General features: G+C 25.0%; 11 protein-coding genes across 11 annotated transcripts; 4 read left to right on the top strand and 7 right to left on the bottom strand.

The window, feature by feature from the left end:
• Positions 1 to 91: 91 nt before the first annotated feature.
• Positions 92 to 5,056, top strand: DICPUDRAFT_146553 (uncharacterized protein; the record flags this gene model as incomplete). Its single annotated transcript, XM_003282903.1, has 2 exons — positions 92 to 2,675; positions 3,075 to 5,056. The coding sequence occupies 2 exons, from the start codon at positions 92 to 94 to the stop codon at positions 5,054 to 5,056; spliced, it is 4,566 nt and encodes a 1,521-aa protein (XP_003282951.1).
• Positions 5,057 to 5,365: 309 nt separating this feature from the next.
• Positions 5,366 to 5,521, bottom strand: DICPUDRAFT_146552 (uncharacterized protein; the record flags this gene model as incomplete). Its single annotated transcript, XM_003282849.1, has 1 exon — positions 5,366 to 5,521. The coding sequence occupies one exon, from the start codon at positions 5,519 to 5,521 to the stop codon at positions 5,366 to 5,368; it is 156 nt and encodes a 51-aa protein (XP_003282897.1).
• A 285-nt stretch (positions 5,522 to 5,806) lies between these two features.
• On the bottom strand, positions 5,807 to 7,309 carry DICPUDRAFT_73925 (uncharacterized protein; the record flags this gene model as incomplete). The annotated part of the gene is made up of 1 exon (XM_003282848.1): positions 5,807 to 7,309. The coding sequence occupies one exon, from the start codon at positions 7,307 to 7,309 to the stop codon at positions 5,807 to 5,809; it is 1,503 nt and encodes a 500-aa protein (XP_003282896.1).
• Positions 7,310 to 7,448: 139 nt separating this feature from the next.
• DICPUDRAFT_73924 (uncharacterized protein) lies at positions 7,449 to 8,888 on the bottom strand (the record flags this gene model as incomplete). Its single annotated transcript, XM_003282847.1, has 1 exon — positions 7,449 to 8,888. The coding sequence occupies one exon, from the start codon at positions 8,886 to 8,888 to the stop codon at positions 7,449 to 7,451; it is 1,440 nt and encodes a 479-aa protein (XP_003282895.1).
• Positions 8,889 to 11,249: 2,361 nt separating this feature from the next.
• DICPUDRAFT_73923 (uncharacterized protein) lies at positions 11,250 to 12,404 on the bottom strand (the record flags this gene model as incomplete). Its single annotated transcript, XM_003282846.1, has 1 exon — positions 11,250 to 12,404. One exon carries the CDS (start codon positions 12,402 to 12,404, stop codon positions 11,250 to 11,252), a length of 1,155 nt encoding a protein of 384 aa, XP_003282894.1.
• Positions 12,405 to 12,774: 370 nt separating this feature from the next.
• Positions 12,775 to 14,328, top strand: DICPUDRAFT_73922 (uncharacterized protein; the record flags this gene model as incomplete). The annotated part of the gene is made up of 1 exon (XM_003282902.1): positions 12,775 to 14,328. One exon carries the CDS (start codon positions 12,775 to 12,777, stop codon positions 14,326 to 14,328), a length of 1,554 nt encoding a protein of 517 aa, XP_003282950.1.
• Positions 14,329 to 14,391: 63 nt separating this feature from the next.
• On the bottom strand, positions 14,392 to 14,913 carry DICPUDRAFT_73921 (uncharacterized protein; the record flags this gene model as incomplete). The annotated part of the gene is made up of 3 exons (XM_003282845.1): positions 14,392 to 14,459; positions 14,562 to 14,807; positions 14,886 to 14,913. 3 exons carry the CDS (start codon positions 14,911 to 14,913, stop codon positions 14,392 to 14,394), a joined length of 342 nt encoding a protein of 113 aa, XP_003282893.1.
• A 343-nt stretch (positions 14,914 to 15,256) lies between these two features.
• DICPUDRAFT_73920 (uncharacterized protein) lies at positions 15,257 to 16,689 on the bottom strand (the record flags this gene model as incomplete). The annotated part of the gene is made up of 2 exons (XM_003282844.1): positions 15,257 to 15,903; positions 15,975 to 16,689. The coding sequence occupies 2 exons, from the start codon at positions 16,687 to 16,689 to the stop codon at positions 15,257 to 15,259; spliced, it is 1,362 nt and encodes a 453-aa protein (XP_003282892.1).
• Positions 16,690 to 17,398: 709 nt separating this feature from the next.
• DICPUDRAFT_146543 (uncharacterized protein) lies at positions 17,399 to 20,944 on the top strand (the record flags this gene model as incomplete). The annotated part of the gene is made up of 2 exons (XM_003282901.1): positions 17,399 to 18,788; positions 19,608 to 20,944. The coding sequence occupies 2 exons, from the start codon at positions 17,399 to 17,401 to the stop codon at positions 20,942 to 20,944; spliced, it is 2,727 nt and encodes a 908-aa protein (XP_003282949.1).
• A 534-nt stretch (positions 20,945 to 21,478) lies between these two features.
• DICPUDRAFT_146542 (uncharacterized protein) lies at positions 21,479 to 23,047 on the top strand (the record flags this gene model as incomplete). The annotated part of the gene is made up of 1 exon (XM_003282900.1): positions 21,479 to 23,047. One exon carries the CDS (start codon positions 21,479 to 21,481, stop codon positions 23,045 to 23,047), a length of 1,569 nt encoding a protein of 522 aa, XP_003282948.1.
• Positions 23,048 to 23,692: 645 nt separating this feature from the next.
• On the bottom strand, positions 23,693 to 25,555 carry DICPUDRAFT_24943 (uncharacterized protein; the record flags this gene model as incomplete). Its single annotated transcript, XM_003282843.1, has 2 exons — positions 23,693 to 24,625; positions 25,367 to 25,555. The coding sequence occupies 2 exons, from the start codon at positions 25,553 to 25,555 to the stop codon at positions 23,693 to 23,695; spliced, it is 1,122 nt and encodes a 373-aa protein (XP_003282891.1).
• Positions 25,556 to 25,604: the final 49 nt, after the last annotated feature.

Below are 25,604 nucleotides of genomic sequence, written 5' to 3'. Positions count from 1 at the left end.
CTAACCCAGAATAAAGTTAACCTGCACATACATCACGCTATTCACCAAAGGTACAAGATTTGACAAATATTTGACAAATTGTGAAGAAAAAATGAGTCTAAATGGTTCAAATAGTCAATTCGATGATATTGATATAGAAAGTTTTAGTTCACATGTTATTGCAAGTTTATTGGTTTTACCAACCGATTATAAACCAGACAACTTGATTTTAGAAGAAGATTCTAATTATATTGTTGGCATCGATAATGATCAATCATTGGAAGCAAATGAATTCGATTTAACATCAGAAGGAACTGACGCATTTCCAAGATTAAGGAATGTATTATACACATTAAAGCCATTGATGGTTCAACCAGTCAATGAAAGTGTGAAAAATACTATCCTCAAAACCAATAGTCCTTTGTTCATTATAAAATGGCTTGAGGCATTATACAGGAAACAAAACAACTACGACTCAATAATATCCATGCAAATAGAATCAAAAGGTTTGGAAGTGTCAAATGAATATTTAAAAATAAAAAAAGAAGAGATTAATTTACCACTGGAATTTAATAAAGGATGGGTTAATTTAATGGATACAAGATTTAAAAAAATTCAACAAATATTGCAATCAAATCAATCAGCCACTCATCAAGATTTATTCAACCATATACATCCACTAACAAGCATTTATTATGAATATTTATCAAAAATGTATAAACATCAACCCCTAGATATCATTTCTACCTTTTATCAGAGTCAAGATAAATTATCCTTTCAAGACATTTTAAATATCGAAAATCCCCAATTTAACCAAGAACATTTTAAAGAATTACTAAAAAAATCTTTAATTCTAGAAAAGCCTATTTCAATTTATGACACAATCAAAGAGTATATTACAACTATAGAATTTAGTTCCTTACTTCAATGTAAAAAAACTAATGATGATTTAAATGAGTGCGGAGAGAATTGTAATATATCATGTAAAACAAGGATAATTGTTCTAGACTTTCTATCAACAATTTGCTCACTTTTCGATTACACATTTTTTCACCCATCATGGTATATAGAAAAATTTAATATTTTTTCAAAATTATTAAGATATGGCGCATCAGTCGATATAATTAAATTAATTGTAACTAGTCTAAATATTTTAATAAAAAATGAAGAATATAACACAATTATTAGAGAAAAGGAAGTGCTAACGAATCCAAATATTTGCAACCAAATAGAGTTTTTAATTGAATATTTTGAACTTGATATCGAAAGAGTAGAAAATAAATCAAACCTTCTAGATTTAGTATCAACACATAATCTTACAAATTTATTTATTAAGCTTTTAGAACTTGGAGCCGGCAAAAATTCAAATCCATGTGTTATCAATCGATATTATCAAAATCTTTCAAATGATCAGAAATTAAAATTAAAACCATTTTTAATTAATTTATTTACAATTAATCCCAAAATTAATTGGAGAATTGCAATTAATCAACTATTTCCATTACAAAATGAACAAACCAGAAACTCAACAAAGATACTATCAGAAATCTCTAATTCTACAAAAAGATTTATTTCTGATAAATATTGGGACCAATTATTTGATTCAAATGGACAACCAAAGAGATCAAACGAATATGGATCAAGAACAGTTACTTTAATACAAGATAACTTTGGTAATGGAATCTATTTAAAGTTTAAACCACAATTTCCTGGTACAGAAATAGCAGTAAATAAACTTAGTAATATTATTTTTGGAAATGGTTTAACTCCACATTGTGAATTAGCATCCATCAATGGCTTACCAGTTTTATTAATTCAGCAAGTATATGGTGAACCTCTAGTTGACATTTTTAACGACTCACCAAACATAATTAACCAAATAGAACCATTTAATATATCAAAACAATTGATCCTGTCAATGTTAATAAATAATGCAGATGGAAATTTAGGAAATTTTATTGTGTCAAAAACTTGCAGTTTCAAAGATCAAAGGTATGATTATAAACTTGTATCCATTGATAACGACCAATGTTTTATGCCATCAATTTCGAAGTCACTCGGTATGTTTGAAAAATCCTTACAAGTGGATACTGTTTTGTTTTTATTTAATCAAATGAATGATAAGGTACATAAAGATGTAATAGACCGTATTTGCAATATAGATGTGTATACTCAATTGTTTAAATGGTTAGAATATTTAAAATATAAACATCAATCATCATTGGACCATTTTTCATCCAATAGAGAAAGATTAAAAAAAGAAAAAGAGACAGTTATTGGTGTGTCTTTTAACAGAGGTATGATTTCACATATATTTTCAAAACTAAATAGGTTACAGAAGCTATTGAAAGAGAATGGCTCTGTCACTCATTTGGAAGTTTTAGAATATATTGAACCATTAGTTTCTAATAGATATAAACCGTTTTTAAATCAATATGTTTCACCAAATGATAGATACTTAAAATTAAAAAACTTTAATACCTATTCAAAAACATTAGTTTCATGCTCAAAACATTCATCAAATAAAATTTTACTATCACGAGATATACCTAATGTAAAGGATATAATGGATCAGCTATGGAGTGGAAAATATGGCCCTTCTCAATCACTTGAAGAGTTAAAATCATTAGATAATGATGTGAAAACACTAAATGATTTAATAAATCTTCTTGACAACAAAACCGTCAATTTAAAAAGTAAATTTTCAACTTATAATATTGAATGTTTATTAAAATTTGACTTTATCAATATTCCAAAAGAAAAACAAAAAGCTCTCTTCAATTTTTTGGCTAATATGGATCTATCAACAATTACTCTGAGAAATTGCAATTTTTTCGATCAATCCTATTTAAACAAATTTAAAATTGACTCTATAGTTTTTCTAGATTTATCAACATGCAAAGATCTATTTTCTATTGGCAACATTTTCACCCCCATAGATTTCAAATCTTTGGTAAAATTATCAATAAGAGATTGTTCAAATTTAACCAATTTTAGAATAAATGCACCAAATTTAAAAGCATTAACTATTATAAATTGCAGCCTAAAAAACTTCATATGCGAATCACCAGGAATTCAATTTTTAAATTTAAAAGGGTCAATTAAAAGTGTCAATATTAATATCCATGAAATAACCCAAAGTTATAAAAATTTGGAATATTTGAATATTTCAGAATCTATATACGTGACCCTGCACATTAGATCAAATTTAAAAACTCTAGATATCAGTTCAATGATATTTTTATTACAAATAACTTTAGAAGTCAATTATATAGAATCGATAAATTTTGAAGGTTGTTGTTTACTAAATGAAATCAAAGGTTCTGGAAACTATTACCAAAATTTAAATTTATGGAAATCATTAAATAATCCATATAATAAACAAATTATAGAAGAAAAAAATATGATTATAAATTTAAGAAATGACAACATTATTTTATCTTGGAACGAGGAATATATTCGTGGTGTTTCGTTTATATTTGAAAATCGTATAGTACCTCTTACAACTTTAATCCAACATCATGTAATAATTGGAGGTTCTATACACAATATTATAGTCCCCAAAGAAACAGAATTTATATCTTTGTGTGATAACTTTAATGAAAGCTTACATGCAGATTTCTTTCCAAAATATCTTAGCTGCTTGTACCTAGGAAACATAAAAAAAGAAATTAAAAAGGAAATATTACCTCCATTTTTAAAAATATTATATTTAGGTAGTGGGTACCAATATAAATTATCAAACATTATCAATTGTACAATAGAAACTCTTTATTTAGAAGATATTAAGGAGGCATTGCAAGAAAATACATTAAGACCAAGTATTGAAAACTTAATATTATGTCCTGGATTTAACCACCCAATAACTCCATCAGTTATTCCAAATACAGTAAAGCGACTCTCTATCATTTCAAAAAAAAAAGACATCGAAGTACCCACAAGTATAAAGTTTTTAGAATTCAATGATGATTCCTATAGTCCAGAAATTATCAAACCATTTAAAGTTAAAGATTTATTAATTAGTACAGTGTATTATTCAGGAGGAATAAAATTCTATAAAGGTCAAATAACATTAATTAGAAGACGCTATAAAGAAATTCCATATTTTACTAAAGAAACAAATATAAATCGTACTTTAGACATTTTTACTATCGAAAATTTCAAAAATTTTTTTGGTATCAATTCCCTTAAAAAAAGTGCTAAAGTATTAGAATATTGGGACCCACCTAATTCAAGAAATATTATTACTGAAATTAATAGTAAAATCAAAAATCTTTATATTGGTTATCTCAATTATATTATTCCTCTTGAACTTCTCCCTCCAAATATTAAAAGATTAGAACTTTTAGATGGGTTTGATCAAACATTACTTCCACACCAACTACCAAATACAATCAAGCATCTTGTTATTGGTGGTATAAAAAAACCATTAAATATTAATTCTATATCAAAAGCTACAACTCTAACATTGTTGAGGGGATTTGATAACCAATTAATTCCTGGAGTGATAGGTGAATCAGTAACTAATCTATATATTGATGAACTTAAATATCAATTAAAACCCAATGTTATCCCTTCATCTGTTGTCAAACTAAGAATTTCAGATCATCAAATTGAAACAAATACTATACCATTATCTGTGAGTGATGCCCATATTACATTTAATAACATAGTTTTGCAACCAAACTCAATCCCATCAAGTATTACAACATTAACGATTTTGATCAATAATTTTAATGATTTAAATCATTCTTTAATACCAAACTCTGTAAAAAATTTATATATAATCAATAATAGCTCAAATTCGATTCCAATTAATTTTGTAATACCAAATTCAGTTATATTATTACAGTTGAGAGGTAACTTTGATTATATTAAACCGGGTATTATACCAGATTCAGTTAGAGAACTTTATATTGACCAAATCAATATACCATTCAAAATTAAATCAATTCCATATTCAGTTACCAGTCTCGAGGTTGGTGGTAGTTTTAACAAAAGTTTACCGTTTATTATTCCAGACTCTGTTGCAGAGTCTGGTATTATTAAAGACTCTGTTACGGAGTTTTGGTTTTGATAATTTAGTTGATGATTTTGTTCCTTACTTTTATACAAAAAGAGAAAAATTATATAAAAACTATAATTATATAAATAAAAATAAAATAATAAAACATTAATAAGCTAAAGTATTTTAACTGATTATTTAGTTGATATGCTTCAAACATCACTTACTCTCACAGAGTTTCATTAAAATATTGAACATCTAATATTCTAACACTATGTGGTATTACAGATTGAATATCGATGGAATAACTTGATCATGTGGTTCTAATGGTTCGTTTATATTAATAATTACTTTTGTTGCATATCCCCTGTGTGGATGATATCAAAGTTGATCCATTGATTTATTAACAAGTATTATCTTTTTAATTTTATATAGCCCGTGATGTCTTTGTATTTCACATAATAAAAACTTATTTCTCCATATTGAAAAAAATAATTTATCATTACAATCATTATTATTATTACTATTATTATTCATTTTATTGTTATTTAGCTGAATTATTATTATAAAAAAAAAATTAACAAAGGGTAAAACCTAAAAAAAAAAAAAAAGAAAAAAGAAAAAAAATTAAATAAAAAAGGGGTAATGTTGATAAAAAGCAGTTAAAATTAATAAAAACAAATTAAATAAGGATTATATTTATATTTAAAATATCGATATATAAGATGCTCCTATTTTAAGAGTGCTATTATAAAATTTCAAATCATAGACCAAATATTGGTATAAAAATTATAAATAAAATATATTGGATGTTGGTCCATCCTACCAATAGTTTATTTTTATTTTGCATCTTTTAGATATAGAATCTGGTATTGGATGTTGATAATAATCAGGTATTTCTATAAGATTAACTGATTGTGGAATGGTAGCTGGATCTAAGAGTCGATTATAATGATAACCAAATTGTAATTTTGTGAGGGATTCTGGTAATAGACCTACTTGAAGAGGATCATTATAAAAACGAGGTAATCTTAAATCTAATACCGAATTGGGTATAATATGGAGCTGATCAGGATGATTATAGTCTGTTGCTAGTTTTAAAATTGTAACCGAGGGTGGAATTGAATTAATATTGAATGAGCTTGGACCATTATAGTCGAAACGAAGTTCTGTAATCGATGATGGTAAATCATTTTCTAATAAACAATTTCTATATTCTGATAGTGATAAAACCTTTAAAGTATTTGGAAATAAATGTTTACCAAGGTTCTGGCTATATGACATTAGTTCTAAATGTTGAACATTTGGTGGTATCACTTGTGGTTCTAATTGATTGTCATAATAGAATAATTTGAGTGTAGTTATTGATGGTGGAAGTACATTTGGTTTTAAAAGTTTTATAAAAAAAGATAGCTGTAAAGTTTCAATAGAGTTTGGTAATTCTCCAATTAACATATCTTGATTAAAAGTTAACATTTTAAGTTTTTTTAGTGACTTTAACGAGGACAAAGAATTTGATAATGGTTGATCAAATTCATGCAGTTTTATGTTTGTGAGTGATTCCGGGAGTGCGTTATGCGGTATTGGGTGATTAAATGATTTTAATTTTAATGTTTTTAATTGAGATGGAAGAACATTTGGCTCTATTGGATGGTCATAATCACCTAGTTTTATCTTTTCGCATGCTGAAGGTAAATCACCAGCTTTAAAAGGATGGTTAAAGCTTTCTAGGTTTAATTCTACAAGTGAGCCAAAATAACCAGGAATAATACTCTGGTTAAAACTAAAAAGACTTAAACTTTTTAGAGAATTTGGAATGTATTTGATACCTTTATCTGGTCTAATCTTTAAAACTGTAAGTGATGGTGGTAACATATCTGGTGTGATTACTTCATGGTAATTGGGGAGAAATAGATCTGTTACACTTGGTGGTAAAACTGATTTAAAATCGATTGGTAGAATATATTCAAAACTAAATTTTAAAACTGTCACAGTTGCTGGAATATCACCTTCTTTAATTGTTCTATTAAAACGGGATGAAAATTCTAATTTTGTTGTACCATAAGGTATAGCTTGTCCATATGGTTCCAATTCTTCGTCAACTCCGATTATAATTTCTGTTGCATATCTTCTATGTGGATGGTATCTAAGTTGATCCATTGAACAGTCGATTTCTATTATTTTATTTTCATTATATAACCTGTGATGTCTTTGTATTTCGCTTAATATATATTTATTTCTCCATATTGAAAAAAACAATTTATCATGATTATTATTATTATTTATATTATTATATATATTGTTATTATTATTATTATTATGCATTCAATAGAAGATGGCAATTAAAAATTAAAAAAAAAAAAAAAAATTTCAAAAAATTCAAAATTATTTTTTTATTTTTTTTATTTTTTTTTCTTTTAACCCAAATTTTTATGTTTATTTAGAGTACAATTTCTTTTTATAGTTATTTTAATATTTTTAACCTATTTGTTAAAGATTCAGATATTGGATGTGGATAATTTCTATTATTTAATTTTATTTGGGTAACAGATTGTGGAATAGTATTTGGGTCTAGAAGTTGATCAAAACCAAAACCAAAGGTTAATTTAGTGAGGGATTCTGGTAATACACCCACTTGAAGGGGAGAGTAACAATCCGGTAAAGTTAAATCTACTACAGAGTCTGGAATTAAACCAGCTGGAAGAGGATGCTTATAGAAGCAGGGTAGTTTTAAAATTTCAACAGATGGTGGAATTGAATCCATTTCGAATATTTCTGGACCCCTATCGCAGAACCTAAGATATTTAATTGATGATGATAGAGAGTCTTTTAAAAAAGGTTGACCAAAACATGAGATTATTAGATAATTTATAGAATTTGGGAGTAGTTTTTTACTAAGGAAGCAGTTATATGAACTTAATTCTAAATGCTCTACATTGGGCGGAATTACCTCTGGTTCCAAAGGGTGATTATAGGTGTCTAATCTGAGGATTATTGTTGAATATGGAAGTACGTTTGGTAATAGTTTTTTATTAAAAAGGAATAGATTCAATGATGTAATTGAACTTGGTAATGCTGCTTCGGAAATATCCTGATTATAACTATACATTGATAATTTTTTTAATGACGTTAAGGATGACAGTGAGTTTGATAATGAGTGTTTATAATTATCCATATTGAGTTCGGTGATTGAATCTGGTAGTGAACCGTGGGTCAATGGGCAGTTAAATCCTGGAGTTATTAGTGTTTTTAAATTAGGTGGAAGGGCATTGGGTTCTAGTGGTTGATTATAGATATTTAAATTTAAGGTTTCAAGTGTTTTAGGTAAATCACCAGCTTTTAAAAGTTGATTATACGATGTTAGATGTAGATTTACAACAGAGTTGAATAAGTTGGGTCCAGAGATTGTCTTATTGAATTTATATAGAGATAAAAATGTTAATGAATCTGGGAAAGTGCCTTCACAGATTTCTTGATCCATTCCCAATGTTAAACTCTTAATATTTGGGGGTAAAGTATTTGGTGTGAGTGGTTGATTAAAGTTACGGTATTCAAATAATGTAACTCCTGAAGGTAAAGCTGATTTAATATCAATTGGCTGGGTGTAATTATTTCCAAATTTTACACTTGTGACGGTTTCTGGGATATCACCTGCTTCAATTGGTTTATAAGATATTTTGTCTGAATCTGGTGTTTTTATTCCTTCATTATGATAAATAAACACTGATGTAATATACTCTCTATGTGAATGATGTCTAAGTTCATACATTGATTTTAAATATACTATTTCATATTCATCATACAATTTTATGTGTTTTTGTATTTCACTTAATAGATACTTGTTTCTCCATATTGAAAAAAATAAATCATCAATATTATTATTTTTATTGTCTGTGTCTAACATTTTATTTTTATCATTATAAATTCATTTTATAATTTTATTAAAAAAAAGAAAAAAAAATTAAAATTATTTTAAGAAAAATTAAAGAAAAAAAAAAAGATTTTTTTTTTTTATTAAAAAAAAAAATATAAATGTTCAAATAAAAAAGTTTGTCTTGGGTGTCTCGATAAAAAATTTAGAAATAAAAAATTTTTTTTTTTTTTATAAAAAAAAAGTGATGCATATTTTTCTTATTTTTTTTAAAAAATGCACCTTAACACCCCCTTGGGTTTGTTTGTGGAATTTTGTAAAAGAAAAATTTTTTATTTAGTAATCAAATTACTTACCAATTTGATAAAACTTAAAATTAAATTGATAGACTATTAATATTTGTGCTATAATTGTCTGTATAATTTTTTGAATTTAAAGGGTTTTATATATTTATTTTTTCACACTAGTGTGAATTGGGGTGTGATAAATGGGTGAAATTTGTTTTTATTTTTTTTTTTTTAATTTTAAATTATTTTTTAAATTTTAAAATTTTTTTTGTAAAATAAATTTATATTTTTTATAAAACCACAATTGTGTTTTTTTGGTGGTGGTGTGGAAAATTTTATTAATAGCATAAATTGAACAATAAGATTGCTTCCAAAAAAGAAGTGATCTGTTTCAATTATATTTTTTTTTTTTTTTTTTTTATCGTTTGTTTAGAGCTCGCTTATTACATTTAACAATTAAAAAAAACCCTTATGTGAATTGATTAATTATTTAATTGAAAATATTAAAATTTATTTTTTTAAAATTTTTAAATTTTTAAGGGGAAGGAAAAAAAAAAAAACTAGGGAAAAAAAAAAACATAAAAAGCGTAAAAAAATTTCTTTTATTATCATTAAACAAATATTTGTTATAATAAAATCAAATATATAATTAAATTATATAAAGAATTAAGTACATATTTTAAACAAATAAAATTAATATAATATAAAAATGGCATCACAAAGATTTTCGAGTAATTTTTTATTTTAATTTTTATTATTTATTTATTTTTATAATATATTAATATAAAATTTTTTTTTTTTTTTATTATAGGTTTTACAAGATTTTTCTCTTCAAAAAAAAATAATACTATAGCTGGTAATACTCCTATTGGTCCAAAAAGTAACAAATATGAACCTATTGTTCTTAAATGCCAGTATAATTTTGGATTATGGGGATATTAAAACTAATTTTTCTTATCACAACATAATCAATTCAAAATAGTTTTCTCGAGTAAATAGTTCCTTTTTTCAAATATCTGTACAGTTTGTTTATATTTATATAGCTTTTTAAAAAATAAAATAAAAATAAAATTCTAAAAAATAATTAAATTTTTTTATTTTTGATCATATTTTAAAAAATTTCTTTATTATTACTTATTATTATTTTTTATTATTTTATTATTATTATTACATAAATATATTTATTTGTGTAGAGTAGAAATAGTATAATTATATTTGGGTGTGGATAAGTGTGTGTGTTAAAAGGGGTGAAATTTGGGATTTGGGACGTGAAAATTTAAATTTTATTAATTTTAATTTAAAATTAAATTTTTTTTTAATTTAAAATGTAAAAAAATAAAATTTAATTAATTTTGATTTTTTTTTTATTAGATCACTTATAAAAAGTGTGGTTTTGTTCATAAAAAATTAAAATTAAGGATAAGGAAAAGAAAAAAAAAAACTAGGGAAAAAAAAATATATTTTTTTGTTTATAAAAACCAAAATTTTTAAATTAATAATTTAATCTTTATAAGCCTACAAATACATAATTTAAACAAATAAATAAATCAAATAAATATTTTCAAAATATATATAATAAAAATGGTTTCTCAAATTATCTCAAGTAATTACTAGATTTTTTTATTTTTATATTATTAATATATTATTAAAATAAATTTTTTTTTTTTTTTTTTAAATAGGAATAAGAAAGTTTTTTTCACAAAACAATAATAACTCAAATGTTGGCTATACTCAAATTGGTCCAAAAACAAAAAATACTGAACGTATTGTTCTTAAATGCCAGTATAATTTTGGAATGTGGTAAAATTCTAGTTGTTAGCTGTGATGAAAGAAGTTTAAACTAGTCTTTCTTCATTCCACAAAATCAATTCAAAAATAGTTTCCTCTTGTAAATAGTTTCTTTTTTTCGATAATCTGCGCAGTTTGTTAATATTTATATTGTTTTTTAAAATAATAAATAAAAAATAATTTTAAGATATTTTTATAATAATAAAAAAAACAAATTAAATTATATTGTAATACATATGTATTACAATATTAAATATTTATTTAAATAATTGTTCAATGTAATAATACATGTTTTAAGTTTAAATTATTTGTTTTGTTTTTATGAGGGTATCCATCCAGGTGAACATAGAATTGACATTTGAGGAGATAAGTATGCAGAGGATATTGGGTAGGAAATTGGGGGTGAATAGCTGATTGATTGGTTTGGTGATTCATTAGTCGATTGAATAGGTGAGGTATCTGTATATTTGGTTTTTTTTTTGGGTTGGTTATTTTTTAAATCTATATAATGCTTATTATTACTATTATTTATATTGCTGGGTATATTATTATCTATAATATTGTCTATTTTGTTATAGTAAGGTAAAATAATATTTTTATAATGATCGATTGAATACTGGCCCTCTTTATTTTCTTTACTAATTTTAAATCTAAAATAATCATAATGTAATCTAAAATTAAGATATCTAATATCGATTTGATTTGAATCTTGATTACTATTTTCGTAAATTTGTTTTAAACTATTATAGAAAAAACTATTATTTGGAAATATTTCTATTATTTTTTTAAATTGTTGTTTTAGATTATCATTTGGATTAAAATAAAAATTATGTTGTTTTGTTTTTTTATAAAAATGATTTTCTAATAGCTTTTTAACTTGATAGTTGAAATGTTCTATAATGTGAAATTGAATTTTATGAATTTCTTGATCGTTTTCATATGGCTCTATATTGATATCTTCGATTGTTTCTATTGAATAGTTTGGATCTTGTTCTTTTAATAATATTGCAAATTTAAAAACTAATATTCTATATTGAACCTGTCTATTTAAATCAAAGATTTCCCAATCATTTAAATTATCTGTTCCAAAACTTTCATTTGGTATCTTTTTTATTTCGGTGGTCCATCGAATTAAACTATATAGTCCAGGGTATTTGATTAAAAATAAATTCCTAATATTTATAAAATCTTTAAAACTTTCTAATAAAAAACTTCTATTATTTAGAAAATCGAATTTGTTTTTTATTAAATTTTGATTGTTAATATCTTTGCTAATAATGTTTTTACAATTGTTATTTCTACTATTATTACAACTGATATGATTATTATTACTAATGGTAGAAATGTTTAAAATTTTATTATTATTTTGAAGTTTATAAATTGTTTTTTTTATAATTTCTAATAATTCATTTTTTTGAGTATCATTAAATGATTTTAAATGATTGGATTCTATATCTTTAAGAAATGTATCCATATTGTATTTTTTATTTGTTATTTATTATTTGTTATTTGTTTTTAATATTAAACAAAATAAAGAAAAAAATTACATTTATAGTGGAATTTATTATATTAAATTTATTATAAAAAAAATTGATTTATTTTAAGAGTTTAAGAATATAAACCAAAAAAAAAAAAAAAAAACTTACCCAAGGGTGAAAGAGATTGATCAAGGGGGAAATTTTAATAAAAATAAAAATAAAAATAATTTTTATAAAAAATAAAAAAAATTTTAAAAAAATTTTTTTTTTGATCAAGAAAAATTCAAGAAATTCGAGAATCACAAAAAAATAATTTATAAAACAATGATGCTATTTTAATATAATGACCCCTATAAATAAATTTAAATGTATAATAATATAGAAAATAAAAAAAATTGTAAAGATAATAATAATAATAATAATAATAATAATAATAATAATAATAATAATAATAATAATAATAATAATAATAATAATAATAATGATAAATTATTTTTTTCAATATGGAGAAACCAATATCTATTAAGTGAAATACAAAGACATCACAGGTTATATAATGAAAATAAAATAATAAATATTGACACCACATTGGATCAACTTAGATATCATCCACATAGAAGATACACAACTACAGTAATTATTAATAGTGATGAACCATTAGAACCACACGGTCAACTTATACCTTATGGCACTACAAAATTAAAATTCAAAGAATATTTTAATAAACCAATTCAAACAGGTGATATTCCATCATCGGTCACTAGTTTAGAAATTTATAAGGGTTACAAGCAAATAATTGATATTAAATCAACTATACCACCAAGTGTTACAAAATTAGAATACTCTTTTTACAATCAATTACTCACACCAAATATGTTGCCACCATTTCTCATCCGTTTAAGAATAGGGATAAATCAAGAAATTAGTATTGGCACATTTCCACAATCATTAACCTCTTTAGATATATATAAGTTCAACAAGACAATTATACCCGGTATATTTGGTTCAGTAATAGAGTTATCTCTAGGCTCCTTTAATCAACCTTTATATGCTGGTGACTTACCAATAACATGTGAAAAACTAGCACTTGATTCATTTAACCATCCAATAAAATCAAATGTTCTTCCACCCAAATTAAAATCATTGTCTCTAAACAGCTTCAATCATCAAATATCGTATGGTGTACTTCCAGAATCAATCACAGATATTCATTTATTTAATTTTAATAAACCATTATCAAACTCTTTATCATCACTAAACTCATTAAAAAATTTAGAAATGATTTATTTTAATCAAGAGATTTCATATGGAGAATTACCAAACTCTATTGAAACTTTAAATCTAAATTGTTTTAATAGAATTTTAAAACCAAACGTGCTTCCACCATCTATAACCAAGCTTATATTAAGGGGCTTTAAAAAGCAACTAGAACCACAAGTAATACCACCAAATACACAAATTTTAGAACTATATACATATAATGGCAATCTTGGTAAACACTTATTTCCAAATACATTGGAGGTATTAATATTTGGTTTCTTAAGTTGTATATCAGAAAATGATTTACCGTCATCCATCACAAATCTTTCTTTTGGTTATCATGGTCCAAGCTCATTCGAAATTAATTCAATTCCACCATCAGTTAAAATATTGCAATTACCTCATGACTTTAACCATCCTATTCCAGTCGGGATTATACCCAATTCAGTTGTTGATTTAACATTTCCTCGTGATTATAATCATCCTCTTCAAGTTGGTGTATTACCAGAATCTCTCACTAAATTATCCTTTGGCTTTTATTTTAATCAACCCCTAGACCCAAATACTATTCCACAATCCGTTACTCAAATAGAATTACCTGATAATAATAAACATTCAATACCAGATTCTTTATTGAAAAAGATTAAATATAATACATAAAATAAATAAAGAAATAAAATTAGATTTTTTATTATTAAATTTTTGATCTAATATTTAAATATTTTAGATTGAATAGTTTTTAAAATATTTATAATCCATTCTGATAACTTTTGAGTGGGAGAGAATCTTTTCTAAATACATAAAATTAAATACAATCGAGAAAATTAAAATTAACTTAAAGGATAGACCACATCCCCCAAAAAAATAGAAGATAAAGAAGTCAGGAAAAATACCTTTTGTAAAAGGTTGAGAGAAGCCATTTGTAAATGCAAAAAGAGTTAAATGATTTGGAATTGAACCAGGTTTTAATTGATACTTGATGTTTTGTAAATACAAGCATTTTACAGTGGGTGGAATGGTTGGTGGAATGGCTGATAGAAATGATATACTTTTGAAAGGTCCAATAACAAGGTATCTAATTTTTAAATGATTAAGTTTACAAAGAACGGTGTAAATTGTATATTCTAAATTTAATAATACTTAAATTAATTTTTTTATAAAGTATTATTATAAAATTAAAATAAAAAACTTAATGTTAAAACTTACTTATTACATACAGGAATATTGTTTGGATAAGTCGATCATATTAAAGAAATATCTTGACCAGGGTGATTAAAGCATTTGGTATCATATTGTTGATTATTTGACATTATTTTTTTTTACAATTATTATTTATTTACTATTAATACTGTGTTTTAAATAAACAAAAAATGTCTGCATTATATTTCAATAAAAAAATAAAATTAAAAAAAAAGAAAAATTATCGAATGTGAAACAATTAGAAATAAAGCCATATAATTATAGGCTTTGTAAAGATTTACTCTCCAATAATTTGTGTAACAGATTGAAAAACAGTATTTAAGATATTTATCTTTTACAAGATAACTGAAATGTGTTTTTTTATTTTATATTTTATTTAATTTTAAAACTATATTTTTGGATATTTGTAGTTGGAACCATATTTAATAATTTGGTGGGGGTTTGAAATGGAGTCAGGTTCTAAAGGATAGACCACATCCCCCATACAAATAGAAGATATAGAGCCAGGGATCATACCTTTTGTAATACGTTGAGAGAAGCCATTATAAAATTCAAGATGAGCTAAATGATTTGGAATTGAACCAGGTATTAATTGATACTTGATGTTTTGTAAATACAAGCATTTTACAGTGGGTGGTATAAAATCAAGTGGTTGGTTAAAGCCATCTAGTAAATATAAATGTGTAACTGTTGTTGGAATTAATTTATACTTGATGTTTTGTAAAAGCAAGTATTTTACGGTGGGTGGTATAAAATTAAGTGGTTGATCAAAGCCATCAAGTAAAAATAAACTTTTAACTGATTCTGGAATTGAACCAGGTGTTATTAGAACCTTGATGTTATGTAAAAGAAGGTATTGTATAGTGGGTGGTATAAAACTAAGTGGTTGATTAAAGCCATCAAGTAATAATAAATTTGTAACGGTTGGTGGAATGTTTTTAGGTAAACATTTGATAGGCCCAATAGCAAGGTATCTAATATTTAAATGACTAATATCACACCCTTCTTTGTAAATTGTATATTCTAAATTTAATACTTTATAAAAAAAATTAATTTAAGTATTATTATTATAAAATATAAATAAAAAATTTAATGTTAAAACTTACATTTTATGGTTTTAGAATCATTTAAAAAAATATCATCAAATACTTCTAAATAGTTGTTTGTTAAATCTTTGATTGACTCGAGATTATTTTCTTTAATTATTAATTGAGTATCTTTATATTCTGGTAAGTTATTATTATTATTTATATTTGATAAAAGATTGTTACATTGATGATTGTGTTTTAAAAGTTCAATAAAGCCAATATTATTATTTAAATTTTCATTATCATTATTGTTATTAATGTCATTATTATAATTAATAGCATAATTTATTTTATTATTATTGTTTTCTATTGTTGTTGTTATTATATTATTTACATCTGTATTTTCGTCTAATTTAGTTAATAATAATCTTTTGATATCATTTTCTTTTGCATTGATAATATCTTTTAATTCTTTAAATATTTTAAAAGTTTTTTCAAAATTCATTGTATGATTATCTTGAATTTGTTTAAAGTGATTGTTTGATCCATCCAATATTTTTTTATTATTTTCTAAATAGTTGTTTAGTTTTGGTATTGTTTGATTTCTAAAATTATGTTCTATTTGATTTCTTAAATTTATATCATTTAATTTTTTAAAACTATGACCATCATGAATATCGACAATACAATCAATACATACAGGAATATTGTTTGGACAAGTCGAGCATATAGAAATAATATCTTGATAAGGGTGGTTAAAGCATTTGGTATTATATTGTTGATTATTTGACATTATTTATTTTTAGAATTTAAATATTAGTTTTTACAATTATTATTCATAATTTATTTACTTTAAATAAAATAACGCTTTTTTAAAAAAAATAAATTTAGACATTAGGTTAAATTAAAAAAATTTTATTTTTTTAAAAAAAATAAAAATTTTTTTTACAAACTTAATTTAAGTATTTGGTCGTCTTCGTGAACTCAACGCTTAAATTTCTAAAAATAAAATTTTTAAGTAATTAAAAAATGATTAGGTTGTACAGAAAATTATTTAGCCTTCAAATTATTCAATATCATCATAATCAAGATAGTAAATTATATGTAACTCTATTGTCATGAAAAAATTTATATTCTTTTTTATAATTTAAAAAGAATATAAAAATATTTCTTTAAAGAAAAATTTTTAAAAAGAAATATTTTATTTATTTTTTATTTAAATTGCATCACCTGGATAGTAATTTAAATACGATAATTACCAGTCATTTGTGTGGAAATTAAAATTAAACCTCATTCTAAAAAAAATTTATATCCACTATTTTTTATAAAATAAAAAAAAAATTAAAAAATAAAAAACCCAAATTATTTTTTATTTTTTTTTTCTTTTTTCCAAAAATTAAGATATTTTTAATTTTTTTAAAAATTTAAGAATCATGATTCTTAAATTAATAAAATAAAAAAAAAAAATCTTTATTATAAAATTATAAAAAAGATTAAGAAACATGGAATCAATAAATAATTATATAGAAAATGATAATAATAGTAATTCAGAAATTAAAAATAAAAATATTAATAATTTTAATAATAACAGATTGTTTTTTTTAATTTGGAGAAACAAGGTTATCCTCAATATAATTCATAGACATCTCAGGTTGTATAATATGACCAAAAAAGTCACACATGTTAATCATTCCATGAGTCAACTTAGGGATCATAAACACAGAACTTATATTACAAAAATTGTTTTTTCAATAAACAAACCTTTAACACCACATGGTGAATTGATACCTAATAGTGTATCAGCAATATATTTCGAAAAAAAATTTAATTCCCCAATATTAGAATGCGATATTCCATTATCAGTCACCAGCTTGAAACTTGGTCATAAATTCAAACTGCAAATCGATATTAAATCAATTATACCTCCAAGTGTAACAGATTTAGAGTACCATAATTACAACTTGTCACCATTTGCAACTAATACGCTACCTCCGTCACTCACCAGTTTAAATATGGCAGAACTAAATCAAAATATTGATGGGGTTTTTCCAAATTCACTGAAGCATTTAGATCTTTTTAAATTTAACCAAGAAATTATTACAGGTACTTTTAATTCGGTGGTAAATTTAATTCTAGGTTCCTTTGACCAACCTTTGAGGCCTGGTGATATACCTATAACTTGCGAAAGTTTAAAACTCGGTTCATATAATCATCCAATAGAACCAAATATTCTTCCAAGTAAATTAAAAAGCCTTACTCTATCATCATTCAACCAAGAAATCCCAAATAATGCACTACCAAATTCCATTACCTACTTGAAGATGTGCCGATTCAATAAGCCGCTATCAAAATCTCTTTCATCACTAAACTCACTAAACACCCTAAAAATGAAAACATTTAATAAAATTATATCAAGGAAATCACTCCCCAGTTCTATTGAATATTTAAATATAAAAAGTTTAGAGCAATTATTAAAACCAAATGTACTTCCGCCATCGATCACTTTACTCAAAATGAACTATTATAATTTTCCATTAGAACCACAAGTAATACCACCAAATGTGAAACAATTAGAAATAAAGTCATATAATAATAGGCTTGGTAAAGATTTACTCCCCGATAATTTGCAAGTATTAAAACTATCAAAATACAAAGAAACATTATTGGATTTACCATCATCAATTACAAATCTTAATTTGGGTAAAAACCCGAAAGAATTAAAAGCCTATTCAATTCCTCAATCTGTTAAAATTTTAAAACTTCCAAAAAAGCTACGTTCTCTTGAAGTTGGCCTAATTCCCGATTCTGTAAAAGAATTAACCCTACCTCGTGACTTTGATAAAAAATTTAAAAAAGATGTATTACCCAAATCACTCACAAAACTCAACTGTGGTATTTTTTATGACCAACCCCTAACACAAATATATATTCCATCATCAGTTACCGAAATAAAAGTATATCACCCCCAAACACATCAAATACCGAAATTTTTTTCTAAAAGGGTAAATGTTATTCTTTGTAAATGGGAAATAGAAAAATAAAATAAAACAATTAAAACTTTTTTACAATCTTTTTACTATTAATCTTTATAATTATCTACAATTAATATCTTATGGGCTAAACATTAATTTTATATTTCTTTTATTAAATAACGATTACTTTTATTTCGGTAGCTTTATTTATGTAATAATAATCTTTAAATTGATATATAAAATTTCTTTTTATTTTTTATAAGTGTGCATGTCCTAAAAGTTTCCAAAGTATTTGAGATTGTGAAAGTTTGGATATAGGGCCTTCTTTTTTTTGAATAAAAGTGGTTAAATAAATTTGAATAAAATATTTAAAAATGTATTAAAACCATATACTCTATAATAATAATTGTCTAAACGTTTTATTGTCGTCTTTTAAACAAAAAAAACTGACAATAGATTTTTATTTTAAAAAAAAATTATTTTGCAATTAAAAAAAAAAATTCGAAAATTAAAAAAAAAAAAATTAATTTTTTTTTTTTTTTTATTTAATTTAATTTTTATATTTATATTTATACAACTGCATGTTTACAATGAAATACAACCCATCAGCTAATAATAACACAATTTCAGATAATAACAATAATAATTTTGAAAAATTATTTTTTTCAGTATGGAGAAACAAGTATCTATTAAGTGAAATACAAAGACATCACAGGTTATAATGAAAATAAAATAATAGATATAAACTGTTCAATGGATCAACTTAGATATCACCCACATAGAAGATATGCAACATCAATTATAATTGGAGTTGATGAAAAATTTGAACCACATGGCCAACTTATACCCTATGGTGTAACTGAATTAGAATTAGATCTTAATCTAGATAAAGAAATTAAAGCAGGCGATATCCCAATAACAGTGACAAATCTTAGATTATGTTATTCCCTACCGATCGATTTAAAATCAATTATACCACCAAGTGTTACTTCTTTCGACTATTTAAATAATGAATACCCAGTTGAACCAAATATGCTACCACCATCAATAACCAATTTAACTCTACGTATGGATCAAGAAATTAATATCGGTACTTTTTCAAACTCTATTCAAAAATTAAACCTATCTTTTTTCAATCAAATTATTATACCGGGTTCATTTGGTTCAGTTGTAGAGTTAAGTCTAGATTCTTTTAATCATCCTTTAAAGCCTGGTGATTTACCAATAACATGCCAAGAATTGAATCTCGGTTTATATGATCATCAAATTCAACCAAATGTTCTTCCATCTCAATTAAAAAAATTAACTCTACAAAATTATAATCATCCAATCCGATATGGTGTTCTTCCAGAATCAATTACTGAACTTTATTTGAACAATTTTAATCAAAAATTATCAAACTCACTATTGTTATTAAAATCATTAAAAACTCTAAGGATGAATTTATTTGATCAAAAGATATCTATCGGGGAATTACCGCAATCTATCGAAACTTTAGGCCTTACTCATTTTAATCAACCTTTAAAACCAAATGTACTTCCACCATCAATAACCACACTCATTTTGTCCAATTATAATCATCAAATAGAACCACAGGTAATACCACCCAATGTTCAAAATTTAGAATTAGAGGCATATAGTTGCAATATTTATGAAGGTATATTTCCAAATTCATTATTAAATTTATATCTAGGAAGTTTCACAGGCAAATTATTTCCAGGTGATTTACCACCATCAATTACAGAGCTTCATTTTGATTATAATGGTCCAACTAAAATAAATGTATTTTCAATTCCATCAAAAGTAAAAGTCTTGCGACTACCCCATAATTATGCACAGCCTTTAGAAGTCGGTTTAATTCCCGATTCAGTAGAAGATTTAAGATTACCTCGTTTTTTTAATAAACCTATTCCAAAAGGTCTATTACCAGAATCACTCACAACAATATTCTTTGGTGATTACTATAACCAACCTTTAGATCCAGACACAATCCCAAAATCCGTTACCAAGATAGATATGCCCGAAACATATTCTTTTCCAATACCAGCTTCTATAATTAAAAATTTAAAAAATTAAATACAAAAAAAATAAAAAATAAACAAATTTTTTTAAACCATCTTATCACTAAGAAGACCAACTACTACTGGAAAATCAAAATCATCTGCCATTTGCAGGGAGAAATTGATCTTCCCCAATTTTTCGTTTTTTTGGAACATCTTCATCATATTTATTATCTTTAAAAGTAATGATATAATAAGATAAAAATAAAAAATAAAAAAAAATAAATAAATAAATTGTTTTTTTTAAAATTTTTCATTTTTATTTTCAAAACACATTAGCAAAACAAATAATAAAATGGAATCATAAAAAAAAAAAAAAAAAAAAAAAGAAAAATTTTATTTTATATCGCGAAAAATGTTTAATATATATATTTTTTTTTTTTTTTTTTAAATTTTTTTATTATATTTTTTTTTTTTTTTTTTTTTTTAATTTTTTTTTTGCCAATTCAAAAAAATTGAGGTTACCCCAATTGGGGTTAAAAAAAATAATAAATATAAAACATAATTTTATGCTCGATTATAAAATAGGAGACGTTTTGGAGTTGCCAATATGGATATACCCATTACCCCATTAAATTTAATTGATCACAATTTAAAAGATAGTTGTAATAATAATAATAATAATAATAATAATAATAATAATAATAATAATAATAATAGTAATAATAATAATATTAATAATGATAATAATAATAATGATAAACTATTTTTTTCAGTGTGGAGAAACCAATATTTATTAAGTGAAATACAAAGACATCACAGGTTATATATTGAAAATGAAGTTGTTTTTATTAACAATTCAATGAATGAACTTAAATATTATCCATATAGAAGATATTTAACAGAAATTATAATTAGAGCTGATGAAAAATTTGAACCACATGGTCAACTTATACCTTATGGTACAAAAGAATTGGATATAGATCTTTTAGGTAAAGAAATTAAAGCAGGCGATATCCCAACAACAGTGACAAATCTTATATTAGGTTATACCCTACCGATAGATTTAAAATCAATTATACCACCAAGTGTTACTTTTTTAGAATATTTAAATTTTGAATACCCACTTGGACCAAATATGCTACCACCATCAATAACCAGTTTAGCTCTACGTATGGATCAAGAAATTAATATCGGTACTATTTCAAACTCTATTCAAAAATTAAACCTACCTTTTTTCAAGCAAATTATTATACCTGGTTCATTTGGTTCAGTTGTAGAGTTAAGTCTAGATTCTTATACTCATCCTTTAAAGCCTGGTGATTTACCAATAACATGCCAACAATTGAATCTCGGTTTATATGATCATCAATTTCAACCAAATGTTCTTCCACCTCAATTAAAAAAATTAACTCTACAAAATTATAATCATCCAATCCACTATGGTATTCTTCCAGAATCAATTACTGAACTTTATTTGAACAATTTTAATCAAAAATTATCAAACTCACTATTGTTATTAAAATCATTAAAAACTCTAAGGATGAATTTATTTAATCAAGATTTATACGGGGAATTACCGCAATCTATCGAAACTTTAGGCCTTACTCATTTTAATCAACCTTTAAAACCAAATGTACTTCCACCATTAATAACCACACTCCTTTTTTACAATTTTAATCATCAAATAGAACCACAGGTAATACCACCCAATGTTCAAAATTTAGATTTAGGGGCATATAATTGCAATATTTATAAAGGTATATTCCCAAATTCATTATTAGATTTATATCTAGGAAGTTTCACAGGCGAATTATTTCAAGATGATTTACCATCATCAATTACAGTGCTTCATTTTGATTATAATGGTCCAACTAAATTAAATGTTAATTCAATTCCATCAAAAGTAAAAGTCTTGCGACTACCCCATAATTATGCACAGCCTTTAGAAGTCGGTTTAATTCCCAATTCAGTAGAAGAATTAAGCTTACCTCGTTTTTTTAATGAACCTATTCCAAAAGGTCTATTACCAGAATCACTCACAACAATATTCTTTGGTGATTACTATAACCAACCTTTAGATCCAGACACAATCCCAAAATCCGTTACCAAGATAGATATGCCCGAAACATATTCTTTTCCAATACCAGCTTCTATAATTAAAAATTTAAAAAATTAAATTAAATACAAAAAAAAAAAAAAAAAAAAAAAAAAATAAACAAATTTTTTTAAACCAAAATCATCATCTGTTATTTGTGGAACATCTTCATCATATTTTCTTTTATTATCTTTATAATTATAAAAATAATTATATAACAACATTTATAAAATATTTTTTTTTACCAATTAAAAAAAATTGGGGTTTAAAAAAAATAATAAATTTAAAACAGATAATTTTCTTCTAGATTATAAAATAGGAGACGTTTTGGAGTTTCCAATATGGATATATCCATTACCCCATTAATTTTAATTGATCACAATAAGAAGTTAAAAGATAGTAGTAATTTTAAAAAATAATAATAATAGAAAAAATAATCACTATAAAAAGAATGAGCTTTATTCAGTGCGGAAAAATCAATATCTATAAAGCAAAATTCAACACATCAATTGAGTAATTACCAAACTCTTCAAGTTTTAACCCCTAAAGGTACCCCCACCATTAATTAATAGATTCACTTTAAACAACAATGGAACCCACAAGTAACACCATCCAAATATATAATCTAAAACTTGTTTTTTATTTTAATATTGTGCGTTATAGTTAACTTTTAGTCTGTTACATAAACATTCTGATAATGTATAAAAATGATATTTTCAATACAATTTAAATTTTATTTTGTTTATTATTATTGTTTTCGTTTGCCGGTGGAACTACTTGGTTAAAACCAGCTCCGAATGTGAGTGTTGTGAGACTATTTGGTAATGAGTCGGGCGGAACTACTTGGTTAAAACGATCACCAAATGTGAGTGTTGTGAGATTATTTGGTAATGAGTTGGGTGGAACTACTTGGTTAAATTCATGACCGAATGTGAGCGTTGTGAGATTATTTGGTAATGAGCCGGGTGGAACTACTTGGTTAAAATTATAACCGAATGTGAGCGTTGTGAGACTATTTGGTAACGAGCCGGGTAGAACTACTTGGTTAAAACGATCACCAAATGTGAGTGTTGTGAGATTATTTGGTAATGAGTTGGGTGGAACTACTTGGTTAAAATCATAACCGAATGTGAGTGTTGTGAGATTATTTGGTAATGAGTTGGGTAGAACTACTTGGTTAAAACCAGCTCCGAATGTGAGTGTTGTGAGACTATTTGGTAACGAGCCGGGTAGAACTACTTGGTTAAAACGATTACCAAATGTGAGTGTTGTGAGACTATTTGGAAATATGTCGGGTAGAACTACTTGGTTAAAAAGACTGCCAAATGTGAGTGTTGTGAGATTATTTGGTAATATGTCGGGTAGAACTACTTGGTTAAAATCATAACCGAATGTGAGTGTTGTAAGACTATTTGGTAATGAGTTGGGTAGAACTGCTTGGTTAAAACGATTACCAAATGTGAGTGTTGTGAGATTATTTGGTAATGTGTCGGGTAGAACTACTTGGTTAAATTTATCACCAAATGTGAGGGTTTTGAGACCATTTGGTAATGTGTCGGGTAGAACTTCTTGGTTAAATTCAGAACCAAACGAGAGTGTTGTGAGACTATTTGGTAATGAACCAGGCAGAATTGCTTGGTTATAATCACTACCGAAAGTCTTAGGGGATAAAGGTTTCCCAGGTTTAAAATTGGAAAACAGTCTTAATTGTTGAACACTCGGTGGTATTACTTGAGGTTTTAGTTGGTGATCGTATCCGTATAAACAGAGGTCGGTTATTGATGGTGGAAGAATATTTGGTTTTAAAACTTGATTAAAATCGGGTAGAATCAAAGTTTCTATAGAGTTGGGTAATGTTTCGGCAGTAATGTCTTGATTAAAAGAATTCAGAGCCAATGTCTTTAATTTTTTTAGTGGTGATAGAATGTTTGATGCAATTGGTTGGTTGTATAGACCAAGATTGAGTTTTTCGCATGTTTTAGGTAAATCACCAGCTTTTAAAGGATGGTTAAAAGAGTGTAGATCTATATTTACAACTGAACCAAATGAACCTGGAATAATACTTTGGTTAAAGCTATATAAATGTATATCTCTTAATGAGTTGGGAAAAGAGCCAATACTAATCTCTTGATTTAAATCCATCATATTCAAACTGGTAAGAGATGGTGGTAGCATATTTGGTTGGAGTGTTTCGTTATAATTGCTGTACTCTAGTTTTGTAACACTTGGTGGAATAACTGTTTTAATATCGATTGGATGAGTATATTGATCGCCCAAGTTCACACTAGTGACTGTTGATGGTATGTCACCTGCTTGAATTGGTTGATTAGATTCAAATACAAATTCTAATTCTGTTGTACCATAGGGAATAAGACCGTATGGTTCTAATGGTTCATCGACATAAAATCTAATTTCTGTTGCATATCTTCTATGTGGATGATATCTAAGTTGATCCATTGAACAGTCGATTTCTATTATTTTATTTTCATTATATAACCTGTGATGTCTTTGTATTTCACTTAATAGATACTTGTTTCTCCATATTGAAAAAAATAATTTATCATTGCTATCGTTATTATAATTTATCATTATCTATATTATTATTGTTTTTTTTTTATTTCTTATATTACTATTTTTT

This window comes from Dictyostelium purpureum, assembly GCF_000190715.1.
Source record: "Dictyostelium purpureum unplaced genomic scaffold DICPUscaffold_1, whole genome shotgun sequence".
NCBI classification, from domain to species: domain Eukaryota; phylum Evosea; class Eumycetozoa; order Dictyosteliales; family Dictyosteliaceae; genus Dictyostelium; species Dictyostelium purpureum.
The sequence above is the reverse complement of the archived record's forward strand: the minus strand, read 5'-3'. Positions and strand labels throughout refer to the sequence as shown.